Genomic DNA, 17,288 nt, shown 5'->3' with positions numbered 1-17,288 from the left:
AGTAAATGTATGTTCCTGAACTTGAGGCCCACCTCGTCTACTCAAGCGCTTTGTTAATGAGTGTTATATAGGCGACAGTCAGAGCTGATCTAAATGGAGGAATTTTAGGAGATCACCATCCAAACACACACAGGTTTTTACCACATTTATTTACAAATTTAACTAACATTTAACACATCAGATGACATGAGACAAAACATGTAAAAAATACAAATCTCCCGTGATTGCACGTGTATGAAAAGGAAATATGGTACATGAAAATAACAAACTTTAACATTCATTTGACATAAAAAATATACACTTCCAAATACTGACCCTGTCCTTTTTTATTTTATAACACAAAAACAAACACTCACAACAAACCTTACCTGATTTTTTAAGCAGTGAAAAGCACCATATTTACCAGCACTATTGTGAACCGTAGCTTATGCAATCATTCAGTAACTACATTCATCTCGTCTTTTAACAGATATTCTCTCCGTTCCAACCAAGCGTTGTCTTTCTCCGCTATGTTCATCATCGCCCTGAAGGTCATTTACATTTTACATCTCGGCACACAGTGACGGCATCGCTTGGGCAGGAGCTGGACTGAAAACCCAACCCGCCGTACCGGCGCACAAACCTAACACACACACAAATGCTATGGGACATTGTACTGTACAACCCGGCTCCCTGCCGACATTAAAATGACTGTGATGAGGAGAACGGGGGGAGAGCATCACCGAAGCGCACGGCTCATTTAACCTGGACTTTGGAGAAAAACGGCCGAGCGCTCCCGACACTGGTTTCTCTCAAAGCGTCCGACAGAGTCTCTTTGACGGTTTTCCTGTCGTTTCTGGAGAGGTTTGTCTTGAGCTTGAGCAGAGCCGAAACGTGTTTTTCACTGCGGGTGAAGGGAGGGAAGGAAAAGGTTAAAAATCAACGTTTTGATCCCGCATAGCACAACGTTAATTATTACAGGATTTCTATAACAATACAGTCGATTCTACTCTTCTGCTGCTATTATTTAATAGTTTGACATTTTGGGAAATTCACACTCTTGCTGAGAGTTAAGTAAGAAGATAGATACTACTCTCAACGTCTCTACGGTAAATATGAAGCTAGAGCCAGCAGCTTGTTAGCTTAGCTTAGCATAAAGACTGGAAACAGCGGGAAATGGTTAGCCTGGCTCAATCCAAAGTCCACCTACCGACGCCTCTCGCTAATTGACATCCTATACTGGGTTTGTTTAATCTGTACACAGACAGAAAAGTGAATAAAATGAGGATTTGTGGTGTTACAGATTACTTCTTAAGAACCACTGAGCTTAAGAAGCAGTGTACACTCTCTCATATCGCTGTACAGATATGAGAGTGTTTTTTTTTTTTAACATCGAACTCTTGACAAGAAAGCAAAAAAGTACATTTTCCAAAATGCCAAAGTATTTCTTCATGGCTAAAACTCAGGTTCACTCACTGTCCTGTGTTACAGAGGTCTGCATGTTAAAGTGTTAAAGCTCCGATTCATAGAAAACAGGGACCAGGACTAAAGGCGAGACGTGTTACCGCGTCACCTTAAACATCTGGAAACAAATCGACCACAACAGACTGTTTACTCTGACACAACAGTGGGAAACAGACACGACACGAAGAGCTTCGCCAGCTCATCTGTTCCCAGGCTATTTATGTAACTGCAGTACTCTCACTGACACCGATAACAGGGCGACATTTTTCATGCCAGCTCCACCAGAAAACTGAGCTGTAGCTCACAATATCATCCTGCTGCCGGAAACATCTGAACACATTTGAGAAGTCTTGGCTCGCTTGACTTCCTGTTGCCTGTCAGCTCTCTCTGAAAAGCTGCTTTGTTTATCCTCACCCTACTGTCGTGTAAATGACTCACATCGTGAAGCTATTCTTTTACTTAATCAGGTCAGTTACACTTCAGACAACAGACCGCTGCACATCCATGTGAAATGTGCAGCATTGTGTACAGGGTATTTTTGCTTGTGCTGTGTTAAAGTTAAAAACCAAAGTGCAGTGTGAAAACGTTACCTCAGGTCTGGAAAGGCACTTCCCAGTGACGCTACTTGCATCTGTATGGCAGGGAGCTCCTGGAGTTTCAGCACTTCTGCAATCTTGGTCAGGATTTCCTTCAGCCAGTCTTCCTTTGAACTCTGTGAAGACGGGGCAGCCGTGTCAGTCCAGTCTAAGCGTTTCCCAAACCCAGTGATCTACGCATCTCGTGTCTCAGGGAGGATTTTATCACGAGTGGTCACGCTGGTGGAGTTTTTGCTCTAGATTTTCCCTGGATCACTTGTTTATGACACACTGAAGCCTCTTTTCTTATTCATACTTTCTTGCGAAATGAGTGGGTTGATATGAGCAATACAATACTTGACATGCATAAAAGGGTCAAATCTTTTAAGCTAAAAATTACGGTCCATTTTTTCCCCCAGTATTTTACATAGTCCTCATATTGTAGTCTTAAATTAATGGTCAATTTGCCCAAGCCATTTATTTTATTGACGGTAACAGTCCGGTTGTCCTTTGTTGGAGGATTTGTCAGCGAACGTTTCTGTCTGACGTGAGGTATTTTTAAAGGTATTCCCCCTTCCTACGTAAGAGATTTTGCTTGGGAATAATGTAACAGAGAAAGCGATCCACTTCTTTTCCAAATATTTTCGTTATCTCTTTAGCAAGGACAAGCCACCAAAATATGAAAATGGTCATGGCCAGTTTTCAACACACTGGCTTCTGCATTGCTCCTTGTCCCTGAAAACCTCCCTGAGTCCTAAAATACAGAACTCTCACCAGGACCTTGAGTTGGTCGTCTTAGCCTAGATAGTAGAGTAGTTTTTGGTATTTTGTATTCTATAATACGATCTTGTCACATTATTTCCCTTGGTGTTTTAGACGCTAAAACTAAAAATTAATACTCTCAGAAGATGTTCCTGTGCTCCCGTAAACCAGTGTCTTAACCAGATTTCTGCCAAAGTTCAGTCAAAATAAAATCAGTTCAGATTTTTCTGGCTTAAACCCCTCAATTTACCAGCCTCAGTCCCCCCAGCCCCTGACAAAATTTCACTGTGTAGTGATGATGAAGTCTCACCATTTTGACAAATAAATTGTGCAAACTCTCTGCGTTGTCTTTCACGGTCATGTAGGCCTTATGCTGCTGTTGCTTGTCCTTCAGCTTGACTTCCCCTTTCAGGAGCCTCTTCACATATTCTACCGTCACTTCGTGATGAAACTGACAAATCAGCTCCTGAAAAATGAATCCAATCATCAAATCAGAAATGCAGAATAAAAAAAAAAAACCCAACACATTATTAACTTGCTGTTTGGAGAACTAACGAAGATGCTAAATTTAGTGAAAGTGTATTTAATTATAATTTAAAGGACTAAACCGGCACTTTTGCATGTTTTAGATTGGTTTAAACCTTTTACTACAAATCATGAAGACTTCATATTATTGCTGACTATTTTACAAACCATACTGTGGTGTTTTAGACCTTGAATCTATTTTCCTTAAAATCCAATGAAACGTGCTCGGTAATAATGAAATGACTTGTAGATAAGGTGAGACAAATGGCACAAATAGTGTCTTCTTCTTTAATTTGTTATGAAGAGTGCGTTTCTACCTGGTGGCAGGATTCTTTTGAACCCTGAAGTTCTTGACTCTCTGTTTGAATGCTGGCCAGCAGCTTCTCAAACAGGGGCTTGTTCAGCCAGTCGCTGGTTCCCAGCTTGCGGTACTGCGGCTGCGGGGGGTAGAAAACATGGTGCATTAGGGTCTGCGGTAAAAACGGCATTCTTTACATTTCAAACAAAAAGACTGGGTCAGTACAACAAATTAAGTGGATCTATATTTGTATGGTGCTACAATTCAATTTTCTGAAGTGGTATTTTGTTTTTTTGCTGGTATTATTTCTATTTTTTCGCTCTTGTGGTCGTTGCTATCCTGTCTGTTTTCATAATGCATGCTAAATCCTTCTATTGTGAAGAACTGCCATATAAATAACGTACACTAAAACTAAACGTAGGCTACCAAGATGGCGGTAGCAACGGTTTGCGGTGCGGGAAAAGGTATATTTAAATGTCGGCACTTAATTGATGCTGTTCTTAGAGAAGCATAATACCAGGGAGAGTAAAATAAATCACATACGGTAATTACATAAAACAGCTGGACTGTGTAGTTTTTATCAAATGATACTCAAACAGAAGGAAAAGGTGGGACTGAGTCAAAATAAACTATAGCGTGTGTGTTCATGGTGATGAAGGAACTTGTCACCCGGTGCACCCGGTGCCTTCATATCTCTTGTAAATAAACTCACCTTGAGGACCTCGTGCACACGGCTTAATAAATATGTGTGGGCAGATTCTTTCATGTCAGTCAGAACACGCAGACAGTTTTCCCGCACACCCTCTAGGAACAGATGGCCCCTCTTATCGAGGACCTCCCTGCAGATAAACCACAGAAGAGAACGTTAGCTCATAGTGTAATACACTGCTGTTACATTAATCAGAATTTCATCATAATATAATCAGGTCACGTTGCCTAAATGCCAGAAACGTACCTGAACTGCTCGACACAGCCGAGGTTCGCCTTGATGATCGCCTTGCTGTTCGGTCTGTTTTGCTTCATGACCTCGTCTTGGAAGATCTTGAAGCTGCGGGAGTTTGCGTTTGAGCGACGACAGTTGATTTTCACCTCCACAGTGTTTTTATTACGTAAATTATGAAAGAAAAATGGATCGTAAAATGACGCTACGTTGAAGAAAAGCAGTCCTCTTACCTCTGCATTGAACCATTCAGTTTGCACGTTATTTTCTGAGCCTTGTGCCGGTCTCCCACCACTATTACAGCTGAAGTCACCATACCGTTGATTAACTGAAGACAGACAGAGGGTACAAGTCAATGACAGCACTGAAAAATTACTGTAAGTTACTGATAGCGAGCACTTATCATTTTTACCAGCCTTTTTGTTTCACTGACAATTTTATTCATCTGCGCCAGCCATGAACTTCAAGCACTTTTCCCGAACACTTAAACTACCACAGGAAACCGAACTCCTAAGCTTGGCAGCTCTAGTGCTTTGAAGCTCAGAGTGGTGAACACCATAGTGATCGTCAGTATTGTTTTCATATTCTTGCGGTGCATTATTTAAAAAAATATTGATTGTAGCCTCTTTAACATCATGCTGTTGTATTGATACTGTACCTGAATGATGTCGTAGGCCACAGGACTGACATAGCAGCCGTCCTCTCTGATCGGCTCCTCTCCGTTATTCCACTTTTGCTTCGCCTCCTCCAGGACACGGTCGGTGTAAGTCATCAGCTCATTCTGAGTACAAAACAACATGTCACTTATAACATATAGTCTTCCATACACAGCTCATATTTTTTGCTATCAGATACAATTTTTTTTGCTTAAAACTTTTCATTGTTTATGTTTATAATTATATCTCCAGTTCTGCGTTTATGAAACTGCACTGTTCCAAACAACTGACAACAAGTGCAAGAGACATATTGATGATTTTGCTATTGTTAGAGATTTTATAATAGAATAGGCACTGGAGAAAATGTCATTGGGTCATTAAAATCAAAAGTGACTATCCTCTGGAGAGCATGAACAGTTTCAGTAAATGTCATGGCAATTACCCCTTCAGATTTTGATATTTCTTGTTCATAACTGAATATGATCTGATGATGGTGCTTGAGATTAGGTCACTAGGTCCCCAAAAACAGTAGGATTCATCCAATGGGGATGCTGAATGTCCACAACAAATTTAATGCTAATCTGATCCGTGGTTGTTGAGATATGTCAATCTGGACAAAAGTGTTGGGCGAACTGAGTCGCTTGAATGGACCTACCAAACTAAAAATAAAAACAAGCAATAGATAATTAAAATTGAATGAAAACACACCAAACTACAACAAGCTATGGTTACCTGTTGTTTGCTCAGGTACTGTTCCTCCAGAGGTTCCATTAACTCTTTCGGCAGCAGCTTTCCCAGATCTTCACTGTTGATCTCACCGGCCAGCTCCGGCTTTCGAAGGAGTCTAACATAGAAGGCCAGAAATCATGACTTTTTCTAACGCGTTGATACATATTGGCTCCAAAAGTTACAATGTCGTGGGAATTTTGCAAACATTTTGATAACAGAAAGTAATCATTATATCAGATACATCTGTGATTCTCACTGTGCTCCGGGACTTTTTCCGTTTAACTAATTTCCCTCAGCTGCTTGCCTGATATTCTACGTGCCTTTCAAAATTTCAAAACATGCAACTTGCTGTTTTCAATAAAAGGTAACCAGCTGGTTTACGAACACCAAGGTAAAACTGTGTAAAAACAACTCAAAGCACACTCAATCTATCTATTTGCTGTTACTGTACTGTGGGTGCAGAGCTGTGGGATTTGTGCCTCGCCGGCAATGGATTCCTATGCTTTCTAAACGGTTACACAACTGAGTCACTTTGTCCATGAATCAGCCTGAGGCGTTAAGGGTGTGAAGCAGTAGTTCCTTATTCTTTTCACTGAATTCATTAGTAAAATAGAGAGAGATACAGATGGAAGATGTTTTTAGTTGCGCCGATATTCTAGATGTGGATTGAGAACAATAAGGTCCAATAACACTGTGGGATATTCATTATTTTTTGCTTATTTTGCTTGAGTTTCTACATAAAATCACATCGTCTTCACCAGGCAGTCAACACAAGACGAAAAGTCTAATTTAGCCCTGTTATAGTTGCTTTCTTAACCAGTGATTTTTGGGTCGTAACCGCTTAAACAGAGAAACATCTACTAGCAACCTCTCATGACTGATTGTCTACCAGTTGTGACTAGTTCGACCAAAAGGTAATTTTCTTTTCTTAATTTGAATAATAAAGTCCTAAAGAAGTAAATTAATTCAGTGATTCACAAGAAGAAAAGCAAATATGAGAGGCAAAGTCAGTAAGAAAAATAACTTTATACCCTAAAACTCACATGTTAATTCCACTGCATAATATGAAAGCAATTAACAGAATGAATAGAGGTTTCAAAGGGTTTGTCCTCTGGGAAGCATGAATAAGCTCAGTAACTGTCTTGGCAATCTGCCCGTTAGATTGAAATATTTCTTTAGTACATGTAGAAGTTTTGGCTCAATTGTGACACTGGAGAAAGGGTGATAGAGATGAACACCAAAAGCACTAGGATTCACTCTCTGGAGACCAGGAATATCCACAACAAATTTCATTGGCCATTTGTTTTTGAAACGAAAAGAGTGGACCGAAGTCATGAAACAAAGCCCTTGACAAACACTCTGGTATCATGGACCAAAGTGTTGGTCAAGAGGAACTTTTGACCTGACGGTGGAGCTAGTGGGAAGACCACATGGCCACGAAAATGATTGGGAATCATCCTCTGTGGATCTTGACTGTTGATACTAAATTTACCAGCAGTGGAAGAAGCACTCTGATCTTCTACTTTAGTAAACGTAGCAACACCACAATGCAGAAATATTCTATCTCAAGTACAATTTGAATGCAGGACTTTCACCTTCGATATAAGGTGGAATATAAGGTTCTAATTACTTGAAACAAAAATTGAATTCATGACTTACCCTGGATAATGATCGTTCACCCAGGACAGGAGGAAAGTGCAGTCCTTGTCCTCCAGACCAAAGTCTGCGATCTTTCTGAGTCTGGAACTGAAGGTTTGGTGGTACAGCTTGGCGTAAAAATTACAGATGTCTGTCTCTGGTGGATAACAAGTCTTCACCACGTTCACCACCAACAGCAGGTCCTTCTTCAGCTGCCTGCCCATGCTGCAGACGTGGGCCTCGACAGACGACTGCTTTACATGGTTGTCAGGGGGCGTGGAGGGGTTGTCCATACGATCCTTTACCAAGCTGCGGAGAGTTGTGCTGTGGAGCTCCTTCCAGCCACTGGGCCTCCAGCCTGGGGGTGTCCGATCCCTCTGCCTCCACAGTTGGTCCTGCTTGTCCTCCTGGTAGACGGCCTTCACAGCAGATGTCAGAGCCTCGGTGCTGACCTTTCCTGCGTCGAGAGACAGACTCTGACGTAGAGTCTGCTGGATGTGGCTTTCCAGGACTCTGCGGTCTGCAGCAAGCTTGTTTATTTCTTCTTCGTGCTGTCCATCTGCCTCCGTTATCTCTCCAAATAAACGCTCCTCTCTCTGTATCAGCAGATCGCTGGCCTCAAGTAAGTAGTTTTCCTCAAGGTTTTGCTCAAATGTGAGGATCACTGAGAGAGAAAAGCAAAGAGGAGGCCTCTTTTTAAACTGTGCCAGATGTATATAATAAACTGAGGCATCTAAACTTCCTAGCAGAAATGGAGATTATATTTTGGGCTGGAGCTGACGAATATCTCAATTATTGATCAGTCCTACAAGCACTTTATTGATCAATCGTTTGGGCTACATGCTGGCAGAAAGAAATGAAAAATGCCTTTTACAAATTTATTGCATTACATATGTAGAGCTGTGTTTACATAGAGGCCCTAGGTCAAAGGTCCTCAGAGGGTGCCTCACACTTTGGAAAAGGAAGTTAACGCTTTGTGACCGAAACCATATGTTAGTGGCAGTTTTCAGGAAAACAACTGCCCTGTTTAAGAGTCGGTGGTCAAGGCTGATTTTCAGAGGGGTCCATTGGCTTCACAACCCTCTCACAAGCAGACCTGCAGGTGCTTGACTTGACGCTGTACTTCTTTGTAATAAACCTTTATGTGCAATCAAGACGGTGTCAGCGGAGTCTCCTTCATCCTCTTCACATCATCAACACCATCTAATAAACTACACTATCTTCCTATGGTACCATTATAATATTCCTGCAATAATTTTCTTCTGAAATCATATTTTCTACACTATATAAGTTATAATAAAACACTAACAGAATGCCAGAACTGTATCTCTGTTCCTAGATCATTAATCTTCTTGCTGTTTTATTCTCGGAGGTGAAATGTTAGGCTGCGGCCCCGTTCGTACACTTTCAAGAAAGAATGACTGTCCTACCGTTTGGAGGCTGCTCATCTTTGGGTGAGGGGTGTCCGTCGGTCATGGCGACGACGCTGACACCTTCCTGACCCCTGGGGGTTCTAAATAACTTCGGGAGCTTCCCTTTAAACCAGCCACCTCCCAGGGATCTCCCACCCTGGCCGGGGAGAAAGTTGAGCCTGATGCCGTCTGGCTCCGTGGAGCCTGACCGGGTCCGCATCCTTGTCCGGGCAGAAAAACGGGGCAAGCCGACTGAGAAAGGCGCTGACAAGTCTGTGGAGACTAAAATGTTCGCCAAGGAGAAATAAAAAGTAAGGAAAAATTTGAAATTTCAATGTTAGCGTTTTACCTAACTAGCGCTAGTTCACTGCAGTAGCTAGGTGATATTTTCTTCTATTTCTAATAAAAAGAAAACTTAACAGCTGGCGCAAGCTAGCTGTACAATTCACCAAGTTTAATTGCTCCAACTACAACTTCCTGTTATTTTCAATGGAATTCCATAACGAAGACATTTTTTGTTGTTGTTGTTGTGAAAATAGTATTAAACTTAAATATAAACTTGGCTTAATTAAATTAAATCACAACAGAATGATACAAGAGAGCAACATAAGAGTTTAGTGTGTCTAATGTGTCCAATGGTTCCACATCATCAAGAAAATCTCAGTATTCCATGAATAAGGCAGGGTAGGAGAACATAAACACAGCGCATGAAAAAAGGGCAACATCAAATAACATGAGAAAAAAGACAAGCACATAACAGGTAATGAATACACACATTTTCTATGATAAAACTCCTATTTCAGCCTTACTGAATAATATTAATAAATGACATTTATGATCTAGAGATTATACACATGACTTTTAAAATCAGAATTAACTAAATAAACACAAGGGAGTTCAAACTGAAAATCTGTCCCAGTCCTAACACATCGAATTTAAGTTTAGTTGTTAGGAAACTCTCTTGAGACTAAATACACTAACCACCAGTCCACACATGGACATAAATATCTTTTGTGCAGTTTTTTTTTCATTTTTCATTTTTAGTTTTTAGTTTTTAGTTTTTAGTTTTTTGCTCTAACCAACCCAGAAGCTGTTACTCACCCTGATCTCACAGTTGCTGCTCTGTTAATAATGGTACAGCTGCTGTGAGTTAGGGGGGCTTTTAAAAGCGGCCACAGGCTCCTCCTGCTCTAGATGGTGAGGCATGTGAAAATGAATGATTCCCCAGAGTGGTGGAAACTCCACAACCACGCGCACACACACACACACACACACATTGGGCTTTTTTTAGACACTCTAGCGCTTAGGCAACGTTGGACGCTCGCCGCGGGCTGAAGAAAGTATCTTGACAGAGGTGACGTGGATTGTTGTGAAATTCTGCACAGACTTTCATGGTGCCTAGAGGGGGGACTCTACCGACTTGAGTGATCCCCTGTCTTTTCATTTAGCCCCACCAACTGGTCAAAAGCGCCACTTGTCCAACACCCCTTTATGAGAGGATGCCTAACAAACTAATGGCCACCTTCCTGCCAGAGGCTCATGTTTTTACATACTTCCATGTTAAGAATAGCGTAGTTGTCAACAATTTTGTTTTCATGTATGTAGGACTGCAACCAGCAATTATTTTTAATTTTCGATTATTCAACCGATTGTTTTCCCAGTTGGTCAGTGAAGCATTTTGTCTATAAAACATGAGAAATAGCCATTTCAGTTGTCTTTTGTGTGTGACCAACAGTCTGGAAACCTAAAGATATTCAGTTTTTACTGCAATTTAACTTTGGGAGCAAAAGCAGAGAAGCAGCAGCAAAACACACTGGCACCAACACTAATGCACACTTTCTCGGTGTTGGTTTGTATTAATCATGGCCACGGTCATTCCCTAAGCTCCACCAAGTCCCAAAACCTAACCAAAACCTTAACCATAGTGGTGGCAGATCAGAAAAAGGTCATGTAAGGCACTGACAAGCAATTCTGTTGTTTAGCTTTGGGGACTGGGAAGGGGATTCGTAAAGGAACCACTCTCCTTAATAATTTCCATCGATTGTTGATGTGCTCCTCTCCTTTGGACTCATTTCCTCAGACCTCTTTCCTAGAAATTCTGTTTATACAATTAATTTTAATTGCAGTCTAATACAACAGTCCTGCAATAAACCCTCCTTAATGATGGTTATAATGTTCGGTTTGTGTTGAACCTGTTGGTGTTGATTCAACTCGACGGTCATTTTGGAGAATGAAGTCTGTGGTTGCTTTTGAGCTGTGCTGCATTATACTGAGTTTCTGGTATTTAGCGGAACCCCCATTGGTATAAACGGGGTGGACAAAATAATAGAAACACCTGTCCGTATAATGCAGTACAGTTCGACAGCACTCCAAAAGTATAGTTGAATTAACACCAACGGTTTCAACACAAACTAAACATTATAACCATCATGGAAGGAGGATTTACCTTCTAGGAAGCGTAATACCCACCAGATAAGGTTTTCTACAATGAAAAGTGAAATGTTGTTAATCTGTTAATATCAGTAAAATGTTTAAAGACAACATATTTGTTTTCTGCCAAAATATCTGATCTTGCAGTACAATATTCCCTCGTAGTGACTACAGCATTATTAAACTTTTTTATGGCTATATTTAGGCACTCACAGCACTTTTTTAAGGTTAGGGAAAGATCCCGGTCTGGTTTGAACACGTGAATTTACATTAGTTCTTTTGACAGCACCCTATGAACATACCATGTATTTGTATCGTTGTTTTGAATGTGTCCAAATGTAGTTTTTGAATTTATTTAACGATATCTCTATTCACTGGTTACATTATATTTTGTATACAACAAAAAACTGACAATGTAAAAACAGGATTTTAGACAAATGTATTAAAAATGAAATCCTGAAATATCTCACTTACATCAAGACGTTTTATTTCAACACTCCGCAGAAGCATCATTTGTATATGTGCAGATTTCCCCCATTTATATATTTATAAATATACATATTTGTGGATTGTCTCCTCAGTCAGATGACGGTGGTTTTCTTCTAAGGGACTGCCAGTCTCGGACAACCCTTGTTCCTGTTGTGGATAATCCCTGGTAATCTGCCACAATGCCACAACATATTCCACTTCTTCAAAGTAATACTGCACATACTGTATACAATATATTCGGTTTGTGTGTTCCAGCATTATGTCAAAACCGTATGATGACTAAGTTGAACGCTGAAATCCAAGATGCTCTTCATCTTCCTAACAGCAGTTGGGAATGTTTTCGAGGTCTTGTATATCATTCTGCTTCACATATTTAGTGTCTTTGGACACGTTCAGGGCTAAGTTTTTGCTCTGACAGGCTGCCTTCTTAAAATATCATGGAGATACACCAATATGATTTGCTAAATCTCAGTATCTGATATTTCCCACCTCTACTGATGCTTAAGAGCATGAATACGGATACCGGATACCAACATGAGTACTTTTAATGGGTTTTTACATATGTTTTATTTTGTTTTTCCTTTCCTTCCACTTTCGGAAACTTTTTCCCTTTCTTTTATCCTGTTAGCTAACAACTTGGTCCAGCTGGTTCCTCACTGCATAAAAGCCCTAGTATTCTGATGTGTTCATATTACTTCTGCAGCTAGATAATATTAATCATATCATTATGTTTATATTGTTTAAAAACTCATGTAGCATCAAGATTTGCGAATTAGCTCAGACTGTAAATTCTATGATAAAGTATATGGCAGAGGTTTACTCAGTGAATATTTTGTTCTTATGTACCTATATAAGTAAAAAATAATGCAATGTGATAATTCCATATCAAAGGTGCTATACCGTATGTAAGTATTTTAGTTTAAAACCATCAAAAATTAACTAAAATTATCAACAAAACAGTTTTGACGTTATGTCAAAGACGTCCATGTATTGCTCTGCACAGATATCTACTGAGGTTAGCTAGCCGACGAGCCCCGGCATGTCACTGTGAAGAAGTAGCGCCGCCCAGTAGGGCAAGAAGCCACGTTCAGCGGCAAAGAAAAGAAGTGACGGAAGCAAAACAAGAGTTAACACTGGGGTTGCTCTCCGCTGCTGGAGACAGCTTCTGGCGAGTAAGGTTTGATGCTGAACTTGCAATGTTTCCTCTAGACTGGTAACTAAACAGCTGTTTATGCTGATGTTAGTAAAAACTTACATATAGCACCTTTAATATACAATAAGGTTAAATTTAATAAATGATCACATGAACCAATCTTAAATATTCATAAAAGGAACTTTTTAGACTATGTGTATCAAATTTTTATACATACTGTACATATATGTTTGTGAATTATATCGTACGTGATGTTTCAAACAGATTTCACACGTGACTGTGTATGTTTTTTGCTGTACATACAACGTATGCTAATATAAAACATTCAAACTGTATATTTTACAATGTACATGATTCTAATACACCGTTTTTATCAATTAAAAGCCATGTTTACCATCACCTTCGTGATCAATAGTGACGTCTTGTATCCCTACAGCCCATCGATAACCTTTATCACCTGGATGTTGCCATGTTGTGAACAGTTTGTCTTACCTACTGCTCTGCAGGTTCTGCAGGGGAAACAGCTGCGAAGCCTCAAACACATCGGTCCTGAAGGCAGCAAGACTCACAGGTTTGTAAAGTTCACTGCAGCAGGTTTGTTAAACACTGAACCGAGAATAAGATGCAAATAACATTTGATATCAGGATGTTGGTTAAGTCACACTGTGAGAAACGCCACTCTACTTTCCATTCATCCACCTGCACATTTCCTTTAACTCTTACGATGTGATAATGAATGCATGAATGGTTCAGAATGATATATGTACAGTTTAAAGTGTCACACAATGGGTCAGGCATCATTTTAAAGAGAAACAAGTTCTGATGCTTCATAAAAACATCACCTTGTTATATTTCATTTTTTTCAAATTTAACTAACTATCTTAACTGCCTCATCAATAATACTTGTAAAATAACATTTTACTTTTCAAATTTACTTTCACTTACAAAGATAAATAAAGTTCATAACACAAACTGCCCCAGAAATATAACTTAGTTTTCACTTCCTCAGAAAAAACAGAGAAGTCTTTGGCCACAATACCATATATTTTTCATTTTCTTAAAGTGCGACAACAGTTTCTGGCACACCTCGCTGAATTATAAATAATCAGCTTGGTTGGTAATACTTCTCATACATGCAGCTGACCAGTTTTTAAAGCTATCATATGATTTTGCTGCTCCTCAACACAAAATGACCAAAGTACATCTGATCCAGTTGAGCATCTGCAGGTCTTGAAAAGTCTTAATGGGCACTGAATTCTGTTCCCTCAACAAGAGGCCTTGTTTCTCAATGAGACACTGGTTGCGGAAACATGTTCTGAGTGGGTAGATACTTGTTTTAACAAAGTGCAACTTAAAGAAGGTTCTGAACTTACGTTAAATCATATTTATTTCTTGGGAGCTCAATGCTCTCTTAAAAGACAAAAGTGCCCCATATGCAAGTAAAATGAAGATGTTCACCTACTTACACGATGGCATTTTTTTGTTTCTTCTTTAGCTTGTTTTCCTCTTTTAGTGACATTTCTGAAATGTCTAAAGTTTTGAAATGCAACCTCCTCCTTTATTTCACTGAGACCACTGTGGTGCCACAGCAGCATCAGCATTAGGCGATTAATCAATGAATCAACAGAAAACAGTTTTGATAATTGTTCTGTCATTTTTAAAGCAAAGATGCCAAACATTCGCCTTTAGAGACATGGATGTTTTACTCACACTGGACTTTGCAATTTCTTGCATTTTTCTAACACAGTACCTGAAGGAAAAGTTGTTTGTTACTGTGATTGTGGGAGGTTTGTCCTTGTGACTCACTGGAGCTCACCAGGAGTGAAAGTGCTCGTCTGTAGATATAAGACCCTGAGAAACAGCCAAAGCAAATCAAGACTATACTTTCAGGAATCATTTCTTTAGTTGTTGATTTGAGAAATGTGTTTCTAAAGAGTCTGGTTTCGCTGCCTGCGATGAACAGTTCAGATGTTTCCTTCAGAGCAGGAAGCTGGTGGGAAGACTGTTTCTTCTCCACTGTTGAGGACTGTTCAGTGTTTCTCAATGAGATATTGGTTGGGGAAACATGTTCTGAGTGGACAGCACCTTGCTTTAACAAAGTGCAACTTAAAGAAGGTTATGAACTTACATTAAATCATATTATTTTCTTGGGAGCTCAATGCTCTCTTAAAAGACAAAAGTGCCCCATATGCAAATAAAATGAAGATGTTCACCTACTTATGCAATGGCATTTTTTTGTTTCTTGTTTGGCTTGTTTTCCTCTTTTAGTGACATTTTTGAAATGTTGAAAGTCTTGAAATGCAACCTCCTCCTTTATTTCACTGAGACCACTGTGGTGCCACAGCAGCATCAGCATTAGTCGATTAATCAATGAATCAACAGAAAACAGTTTTGATAATTGTTCTGTCATTTTTAAAGCAAAGATGCCAAACATTCGCTGACTCCAGTTTCTCAAATGGGGGGATTTGCTGCTTTTTTTAGTATTTGTGTCATTAAACTGAATTTTTTCATGGTTTTTTTGGACATTTGAATGCGTAACTTTGGCCCTGGTTGTTGTGGCACTTATTTTTTTTTTCACTATTAGGTGACATTTCACTGAACCATTATTTGATTAATGAAAAAAAAAAAAATAATTTATTAATTGATAATGAATCATCTGATTAGCCTTTAAACTCATGGATGTTTTACTCACACTGGACTTTGCAATTTCTTGCATTTTTCTAACACAGTACCTGAAGGAAAAGTTGTTTGTTACTGTGATTGTGGGAGGTCTGTCCTTGTGACTCACTGGAGCTCACCAGGAGTGAAAGTGCTCGTCTGTAGATATAAGACCCTGAGAAACATCCAAAGCAAACCAAGACTATACTTTCAGGGATCATTTCTTTAGTTGTTGTCTTGAGAAATGTGTTTCTAAAGAGTCTGGTCTCGCTGCCCACGATGAAGAGTTCAGATGTTTCCTTCAGAGCAGGAAGCTGGTGGGAAGACTTTGTTTCTTCTCCACTGTTGAGGACTGTTCAGTGTTTCTCAATGAGATATTGGTTGGGGAAACATGTTCTGAGTGGACAGCACCTTGCTTTAACAAAGTGCAACTTAAAGAACATTCTGAACTTACATTAAATCATATTATTTTCTTGGGAGCTCAATGCTCTCTTAAAAGACAAAAGTGCCCCATATGCAAATAAAATGAAGATGTTCACCTACTTATGCAATGGCATTTTTTTGTTTCTTGTTTGGCTTGTTTTCCTCTTTTAGTGACATTTTTGAAATGTCAAAAGTCTTGAAATGCAACCACCTCCTTTATTTCACTGAGACCACTGTGGTGCCACAGCAGCATCAGCATTAGTCGATTAATCAATGAATCAAGAGAAAACAGTTTTGATAATTGTTCTGTCATTTTTAAAGCAAAGATGCCAAACATTCGCCTTTAAACTCATGGATGTTTTACTCACACTGGACTTTGCAATTTCTTGCATTTTTCTAACACAGTACCTGAAGGAAAAGTTGTTTGTTACTGTGATTGTGGGAGGTCTGTCCTTGTGACTCACTGGAGCTCACCAGGAGTGAAAGTGCTCGTCTGTAGATATAAGACCCTGAGAAACATCCAAAGCAAACCAAGACTATACTTTCAGGGATCATTTCTTTAGTTGTTGATTTGAGAAATGTGTTTCTAAAGAGTCTGGTCTCGCTGCCCACGATGAAGAGTTCAGATGTTTCCTTCAGAGCAGGAAGCTGGTGGGAAGACTTTGTTTCTTCTCCACTGTTGAGGACTGTTCAGTGTTTCTCAATGAGATACTGGTTGGGGAAAATTGTTCTGAGTGGACAACTACTTGCTTTAACAAAGTGCAACTTAAAGAAGGTTATGAACTTACATTAAATCATATTTATTTCTTGGGAGCTCAATGCTCTCTTAAAAGACAAAAGTGCCCCATATGCAAATAAAATGAAGATGTTCACCTACTTACGCGATGGCATTTTTTTGTTTCTTGTTTGGCTTGTTTTCCTCTTTTAGTGACATCTCTGAAATGTCGAAAGTTTTGAAATGCAACCTCCTCCTTTATTTCACTGAGACCACTGTGGTGCCACAGCAGCATCAACATTAGGCGATTAATCAATGAATCAACAGAAAACAGTTTTGATAATTGTTCTGTCATTTTTAAAGCAAAGATGCCAAACATTCGCTGAGTCCAGTTTCTCAAATGGGGGGATTTTGCTTTTTTTCTCTTTATTGTTGTGTGAAT

The 17,288-nt window shown here is 39.6% G+C and overlaps 1 protein-coding gene, 2 non-coding genes and 1 pseudogene across 4 annotated transcripts; 3 read left to right on the top strand and 1 right to left on the bottom strand.

The window, feature by feature from the left end:
• Window positions 1-132: 132 nt before the first annotated feature.
• Window positions 133-13,595, bottom strand: LOC120795830 (tumor necrosis factor alpha-induced protein 2-like). 2 transcript variants are annotated; one of them, XM_040138022.1, is made up of 12 exons: window positions 13,543-13,595; window positions 8,997-9,260; window positions 7,588-8,230; window positions 5,932-6,043; window positions 5,202-5,324; window positions 4,777-4,871; window positions 4,559-4,651; window positions 4,316-4,442; window positions 3,623-3,742; window positions 3,091-3,246; window positions 2,034-2,155; window positions 133-883 (listed from the first exon to the last, which is right to left on the bottom strand). In XM_040138022.1, the coding sequence occupies exons 1-12, from the start codon at window positions 13,592-13,594 to the stop codon at window positions 736-738; spliced, it is 2,055 nt and encodes a 684-aa protein (XP_039993956.1). In that variant the 5' UTR covers window position 13,595; the 3' UTR covers window positions 133-735. The 2 variants fall into 2 exon arrangements, with proteins under 2 accessions (XP_039993956.1, XP_039993957.1); XM_040138023.1 differs by lacking the exon at window positions 13,543-13,595 and adding an exon at window positions 10,080-10,103.
• Window positions 13,596-14,924: 1,329 nt separating this feature from the next.
• LOC120795972 lies at window positions 14,925-15,129 on the top strand (annotated as a pseudogene).
• A 777-nt stretch (window positions 15,130-15,906) lies between these two features.
• LOC120795965 lies at window positions 15,907-16,113 on the top strand. The gene has a single exon (XR_005708300.1). It is a non-coding gene; the product is annotated as a small nucleolar RNA U3 (small nucleolar RNA).
• Window positions 16,114-16,663: 550 nt separating this feature from the next.
• On the top strand, window positions 16,664-16,870 carry LOC120795971. Its single transcript, XR_005708306.1, has one exon. It is a non-coding gene; the product is annotated as a small nucleolar RNA U3 (small nucleolar RNA).
• The last annotated feature ends 418 nt before the right edge of the window (window positions 16,871-17,288 follow it).

The sequence above is a fragment of the Xiphias gladius genome, chromosome 10, assembly GCF_016859285.1.
Source record: "Xiphias gladius isolate SHS-SW01 ecotype Sanya breed wild chromosome 10, ASM1685928v1, whole genome shotgun sequence".
Lineage (NCBI taxonomy): Eukaryota > Metazoa > Chordata > Actinopteri > Istiophoriformes > Xiphiidae > Xiphias > Xiphias gladius.
This window is presented reverse-complemented; position numbering and strand designations above follow the sequence as displayed.

Excerpts from the sequence above, each read along its gene's own strand:
- LOC120795830 (XM_040138022.1), bottom strand. The coding sequence starts at position 13,594 with ATGTGTTTGAGGCTTCGCAGCTGTTTCCCCTGCAGAACCTGCAGAGCA. Across the intron at positions 9,261-13,542 it reads CAGAACCTGCAGAGCAGTAG|TCTCCACAGACTTGTCAGCG; the intron begins GTAAGACAAACT and ends CGAACATTTTAG. Across the intron at positions 8,231-8,996 it reads AGATGAGCAGCCTCCAAACG|TGATCCTCACATTTGAGCAA; the intron begins GTAGGACAGTCA and ends TTTCTCTCTCAG.